Below are 7,374 nucleotides of genomic sequence, written 5' to 3'. Positions count from 1 at the left end.
CCAAAACTTCTCGAACAACTTTGACCTGATTCCTTTTTAGCCAAGGATATGTAGGAAACCTTCAAAGCAGAGGTTCGGTCAAATCTTTCAAAAAATGCTTCACACGGAGTAGTCAAACGGACAAAAATCGCTCGTATCCGCTCACTTTATCTTTGTACGAAAACTCTTCATGTTTTCGAACAAAGAGGAGCAGCTGTGAGCATGTGATTTTTACTTCACAACAATTACTCCAAAATAGTTTTCCGTTACATGCAATTTTTGAGAATCGTTTGTGGTATTTTATTAATTAGTTGCATTTAGTAATTAATTTTGCATTTTTAGAATTAATTAGTCATATAAAAAGAAAATACAAAAAAAAATACGCTTAGAATTTAATTTTATAATTTGTAGGTTAAAACTTAAATCATAATTTATTTGGCAATAATCGGAAAATCATAAAAAATAGGCATTGTGTATTTTGTTTTGTTTTTTGTGTTTAACTGTGATTTTTGTACTTAACCTAATATTATTTAAGTTAATAAGTTAGAATAGGATTTTAGGTTTTTAAATTTCGAAATTTAGTTTGAAAAAGAAAGAAAACAAATTAAAAGAAGAGAAGGAAATCGGACCAGGCCCAATAATCATCAGCCCAATTCAAACATCCCTTTACCCGATCCAATTGGCCCAAGCCTCACAGGCATCCCAAACGACGTCGTTCCGTCATGCCCCATCCCGACTGTTGATCTCACTTGATCAACGGTCCAGATCGTCCAACCCTCACCCACATCCATTTATCCGACCCTGACCCGTTACTAAACCGGACTGCCCCACTATGTGTTTTAAATCAGAGCCGTTGGATCCTATCATCCAACGGCCCAGATTAAGAGGTCAATTCTTAATGTGTCAAAGACCCCCCAAACCCCTTTTACCCGTTTCATTTCCCAAACACCACCACCCCTTCGTCTCTGAAAGAGACGAACCAAACGACCCCAAGAACCCTAGCACCGCCTTTCCACCCCCTCACAATAAACCCAGCGGCAACAACTCCGGTGACCACCAAAAAGACACCCTTGAGCCATTTCTCCATCCACAACACGAATCCATGAACCATTTGCCTTGAATCACCCCACATCTTCTTGAATCTTCAATCGAAGTTTCGAGCTGACCGTGAAACCACCCCAATCCACCCCTAATTAACACCACACCACCACTAGGCTTCCCTCATCCCTAAACCATCAACAGATTCCCTCGAATCCCGTTGGATCTCTTCGAATCTTCAATCAAAGATCTCCCCTCCAAGCCCTAACTGTCCCCTTGACCCCAGACTAACACCCAATAATCCCCTTTACCTCTTCGTCCTTAGTCCCTAACCAAATTGGCTCGAACATGAGTAAAAACCGTCGAATGACGGATCTAGGGTTTCAACGTTTCAAGACGTGTCAAAGCTTCAGGGTCGACTGGTTTCTATTCAGTATTATAGGCCTATTTCTCACGAAATAGAAGTATGATACTGACGAGGACTCAAGTTCGAAAGGGCATACTGTTGGAATCCGAGAAAAGAACAGTAAGTTCTTCTTAATTCTTTTGTTTCCTTCTATAGTTTTGTTTGTCTCGTTTTATATTGCATCTTTGTTTTGATTTGTTTCTGGGCATTTGTTCTGTACTTCTTTCCTTCTCATCAGACTGTTTATTTGGTCCAGCTTTCTCTAATTGTTTGTTTACATGCTGTAAACTGTTTGGTCAAGTTATTAGTTCGTTATGTATGAGTCAGTTTAACCTGATAGTTAGTTTTAATCCTGACTTTGATTTCATAGTCCATTTCAGTAGGTTTCTTTTGTTGTTTTGTTTTAAATAATGTATGGCATTGGTTCAGGTTGTCCCCTATATGTGATGTGTGGCTTCTTTGTTTTTTGATATTCATCAATCTTCGTTAAGTTCAGTATATTCGCAGAATTTCCTTCACTCTATTTAGCTTAAATAAGAATTATGAATTAATCATTCCCATGATGTGCAATTGATGATTGGAAGTTTGACCTGGATAGTTTATTAGGCTTGTGTTCTGATTCATGGTAATGCTGTTATTGGGTTTTCTGTTAAGCATCGATGCATTTTGATTTCAGTTTTAGTTTCAGCTTCAATGTTCTGCTAAGCTCTTTTGTTTGTTGATGTGATTTTGGTTTGAAGTTTCAATCCAGAATTTAGGGTTTTGAATTGGTTATAGCTGCAGTTTTAATATAGTTTCAGAGTTTAGTTCGGGATTTGAAAATCTAAAAAAAAAGGTTTTTTTAGAGTGAGTGGACTGCCAGTTGAGTATGTAGTGAACCATTAAGTTAATGAATAATTTAATCAAAAGAGGGAATCTATAGTGCAAATACATTCTGGCTGACATCTTTAAAAGTGGGAAGTGAGATGCAAGATGACTTAAAATAATATAAAGCTGAGAATGCACATGGAAATAGGTAGTGATACCTGTTGTACAGTAGGATAGGCATTATTTTTGAACTTCAGGAGATGTTTAATAAAGAAAACCCATGCCTAGACAACCAAAAGGGTGGAAAGGACATATTAGCAAATGTTAAGTCTGGGCAGCCTGCTTATTTTGAAAAAAGAAGGGCTATAAAATCAAAGAGAGGAAGAGAGAACTGGGGTCTGGACTGAAAATTAAGAGGAAAAAGGTTCAGACTGAATTTTTTTGGAGGGGTCGAAAACACAAAGAATATCTAGTGATTCTAATCAGTCTGTTGAGAGTTTGAGTTTGAAGTTTGTTTCTTTGAAATCAAATTCAGGGATCAAACTAAAAAGGGTTTATTCTTAGACATATAAGAGTTCACTTTCAGTTTTTTTTTTGGGTTAAGTGTATGAGATTGCTGCTTGTTTTCAACTGGGATCTATTTGGTTGATGTTCATTTGATTTTGGGTTTATTGAGTAGTGTTGTTCGATTTTCAAAACACTCTTGGTTTCTATATGTGTTTCTGGATTCAAGCTTGACATAATTTGGGGCTGTTGAGTTCAATCTGCTGTTGTTAATCTTGCCTGCCTCGACTGATTCTTTTTCTTCATTGTAATCTCGAATCCAGGTACACTCTTGTCTCCATTTGAATGTGGCATCTTGGTTCAAGTGTATAAATGATCCAGAAAGTCAATGACAAGGAACTTTTGTTAATCTGAACCTATTAAGAATTATTGTAGTTTTAATACTCCATTTAGATTACTTATGTTGTCAAGAACTATATTGAACTACTAGACTGATTTTGGTTGTTTTTGGCTAATTTTGGGTTAAGTTAACAATTAGCTTGGTTTAGTTTTCGCATTGATAGTGTAATACATGATTTTAGTAGGTTCCTGGGTGTATTCAAATGAACTGTATGAGATTGTATTTGGACTGAAAAAATGGATTTCGAGTTAGCTAGATCATGTGAATTATTGGATTGTTAAGTATTAGATCCTCTTTTGTAGTTCGTCATTAAACGATTGTATGGTTAGTAATAAATTAGCAGGCAGTTAGAACAGTGTGAAGTAATTGATTATGTTATCATACGTCAAGCCCAAGTTAAGTATTAGACTAGTAAGTTTAGTTCGAGCTAGTATCAAACTAGTTTAGCCTGTGCTGAGTAATCAATCTCCAGTAGGAATAAATAAATACACATCATTATTCCCTGCGTTCAATTATCAAGTGCATATTGCAATAGGGTGAAATAACTGAGCATGCCGTCATTTCTTTTTTTATTTTATTTTATTTGAAATTTGTTTAGTAAGAATCAAGGATCAGTAGCTAATTAAAAGCTTTGATGTGGGCCTATTAAATACCTTTCTCGTTTTGGGAAAATTTTAAGGCCCGCGCTCGAACAGTTTTTCGTTAATGGATCGTTGTTTCAGTTCATATTCTTCGGGCTTACTTTTGAGCCCAATGGCACGTTTATTTTAAAACTATTGCTTGACCCATATTAGACCTGAAATATTTTAATGAGGATATTTTCTTTTTTTAGAGACAAAAAAAAAATCATAGTTGCTTTTAGGCTTGCCCTTTTTTAAAATAAAATGAGTCGAGCTTCGCCCAACAAACGCACAAACTGCGGGGCCCTCATCAATGTATATATTAAAAACACCTAGAAATTGGGATGGGCCGTTTAGCGAATTTCACGGCCTTCCTCAAAGATAATAACGCGTTAGACTCTTTAGGCGCGATTTTAATTAAATCACATTCTTAAAATCGGGTGCGCATTTATGTGACCCAAATCCAAATCTCAATGGAGTCGGGAATGTATTAATAACCACGGATGCATTGATTGCGACGTGGTTCGAGATGCATTTTCACGACGTTGCAATTCTATGAAGAAAAAAAAAATAATAATAAAAGCGGTTTAAACTTAATAAAAGCACACAAGTTATAACATGTTTTAAAAATCAGATACTCAGCCATTATAACAATTTAAGCGACCGTGCTAGAACCACGGGATCTGTGGGTGCCTAACACCTTCCCTCGGGTCAACAGAATTCCTTACTTAGAATTTCTGGTTCGCAGACTTCATTTGGAAAGTCGAAAAATTTCCTCGATTTGGGATTCAAGATAAACCGGTGACTTGGGACACCAAAAAGCCAAACCTTTTCCAAGTGGCGACTCTGAAATAAATAAATAATCCCATTTTTGAATAATGTCACTTAAAATGGAAAAACTCCCTCACGCATTTATCCTTCGGGGTAGGCGCGCAAAAAGGAGGTGTGACACATACGACCCCGTATAATAATACAGTTAAACTTCTCTATAACAATTTCGCTTGTTCCGATATTTTTTGGTTGCTATAGTAAAGTGTTGTTATAGAAGACACACTATATTATGACATAATATAAAAATTGGTTCCTAAAAGAACTTGGCTTTTATAGTGAATAATTATTATATAGGAATGTTGTTATAAAGAGGAGTGATTGTATTGCGACAGTACCAAGCTCTAATGTTGAGGCTATTGTCCAGTGCTATAATAATATTCTGGGAATGTACAATTAATTGATACAAAGCCATCTAGTTGTTTGGTTACCAAGGAAACCTAGCAAGAAGAAAGCTAAATCTGTTTTTTCACAAATTTGGAAGTCCTAAACAATAAAATAACCCATAACCCAAAAAATTTTCTAAGACATGAATATATGACTTTTTCTTTCATGTTATTCTCAAAGCAAAAACACTAGATTGATCCAGAGAATGCAGACAAAAAATTACTATAATAAGCCTAAAAGTTCATTTGAACAAAGGAAAAGAAAAAATCAATTGGCAATCTAAATGCTACAAGCCTTTAGGGGCACTGGTTGAGCAAATAATGTGCCCGTCATGCAAAAATTCTAGGTCCGCCTTTGTCATATCTATTGGATGACCAAGGAAAGCAGTAAAAATAGGAAGTACAAGCACAATATGTGAAAATATTCAAAGAAAATTGAACATTTTTTTTTTTTTTTGGATCTGAAACTTATAGCATCTTCATGGTTCATTACACAAAAAAACCACATTAATTGTTATAGAACATTAGTACTAGAATGTTTTATACAAAAAAACTGGATATCATCTTTATCCAAATTCCAATGTTTGTAGGCAACGAAAATATATATCCTTTTCAGAATCTAATTCAGTACTAACATAGCCATGACCACCATAGTGGCCAGGACGCACACACCAACCTATTGAAAAAGCTCATGCACGCAAACAGGTGACTGGAGTCCTCGTCCCACGAGGAGAGACCTCGCTCCCCAGAGGCTAGAGGTGAGTGGAGGTCCGGTGTCACATCTTCACCCGGGGTGCAAGGCATAGTTGTCTCTACCCTGCCTGCGGCATGGCTGGCCCAATGTTACATCTACTCTACTAGATTCTTCTCGGGCATCTTCATCTTGCCCTCAATCCTCTCCTTTGCCTTGACAGCCTTGAAATCTTTGTAGAGCTCCACGCCCATGAAGTAGGACAAAGGGCACTCACTCTTCAGCTTCTTCAGCGAGAATGCGTGCCTAAGGGTGTGAGAGGCTGTGTCACCACTCTCCATGGCAGCATTTTCCGCCATGGCGCAGTAAAAACCATAGGCAACCGCAACTTTATGCGAACTCGCCTTGACCACCCTTTTGAGCTCGTTGAGGGCCTCCTTCCTGGTCTCGATGGTGATGTTGTTGTCCAACTTGACAGGAGGCATGTAGCGGGCTGTCCCCCTGGCCACCCCGTGCACAATCTGTAGACGAATTCTTATTGCATCTGCACTCATAGAACCGCCCATTGTCTCCCAGATTGGGGAAACCACTTCAGACAACTTGAGGATAGTTTGAGCAGCGACAGCATCATTCTCTAGGGCCGGTAACCTAACCGAGGCGCTACCTAACTTAGCAGACTCCAATTTGGTCTTAACTGCAGGGGAAGTGGCTGCTAATTCCTTGATACTTACAGAGACGGGGTGGCCAGCCTTGTGCCACATCAAGTCTCGAACTATGTCCTTGTTGGCGTCAGCAAAGGTCTTGAAGGCTTTAGGCACCCAGACCTGCCTTTCCACGGCCAAGAATGCCCTGTAGGAGGACTTGGTACTGTTCGAGAGATAGTGATAGCCATCAATGATAAGATTCAAACCCTGTAATGGTATAATGGTTTGAGCGCTTCGCATAACCACCTTCAAGATAACCAACTCGTCCTCAGTCAAGGCCAGATTTTCAGTAAGGATGTCTCTGTGCGGGTCATTCTGTGCCAACAGGATGGTGTATTTGGCTCCATTGCTCTCCCCCACAGTTGCGTGCAAGACTGGTGTCTCAGTCTCAGCGGGTTCCAAGTCGGCCTCAGCTATGTCAAAGTCAGTGGTCATGACAGCACGGGCAGCACCCAAGATGATGGCAGCCTTTCTCCTAACATCGTCCCTAATTAGCTCGTTCCCCCCAATCTTGTTCAGGTGATACAAATGTGACTTGATGAAACCGTCAACGCACTTCACAGCGTCACTAGGCCTGATGCCACTCAGCGGCATCCACTTGTACCTGGCCGGGATGGTGCCTCTCAGGAAGTTAGGCACTATCTCTTCCGGCGTGCTGTTGAGCAAGCTATAGGGCTTGATGTTGTCAATTTCCGGTAGGATTACCTCTCTCGCAATCACAGTCTGCTGACCCACAGGAGGATCAACTTGCTCAGGGCGTGGCTTTTATTTTATCTTTGACACACTCCTTAAAGAAATATGAACTCCTTGAGAAAAAAAGATGTATTCATTATATTAACCTTAATTAATTATTATCTTAACACATTAGAATATGTAAATAAGGAAGAATTTTAAAAAAATAAAATTAATTCCTTCTTGATTATGTAAATGAACACTTATTTTGGACCAAAATAAAAAGGTAAAAATGGGCATTTATTGTGGACAGGAGGGAGTTATTAATTTGAGATTAGC

The 7,374-nt window shown here is 38.6% G+C and overlaps 1 protein-coding gene across 1 annotated transcript; it reads right to left on the bottom strand.

Annotated features, from left to right (window-relative positions):
• Positions 1–5,817: 5,817 nt before the first annotated feature.
• Positions 5,818–6,957, bottom strand: LOC104242307 (uncharacterized). Its single transcript, XM_009797338.1, has one exon. It carries the CDS (start codon positions 6,955–6,957, stop codon positions 5,818–5,820), a length of 1,140 nt encoding a protein of 379 aa, XP_009795640.1.
• Between the last annotated feature and the right edge of the window lie 417 nt (positions 6,958–7,374).

The sequence above is a fragment of the Nicotiana sylvestris genome, chromosome 10 (assembly GCF_000393655.2).
Source record: "Nicotiana sylvestris chromosome 10, ASM39365v2, whole genome shotgun sequence".
NCBI lineage: Eukaryota > Viridiplantae > Streptophyta > Magnoliopsida > Solanales > Solanaceae > Nicotiana > Nicotiana sylvestris.
Note: the sequence above shows the minus strand (reverse complement) of the source record. Positions and strands in the feature narration are given on the sequence as shown.

What these genes read in the sequence shown, in the direction of transcription:
- LOC104242307 (XM_009797338.1), bottom strand. Translation starts at nt 6,957, where the DNA reads ATGCCGCTGAGTGGCATCAGGCCTAGTGACGCTGTGAAGTGCGTTGAC.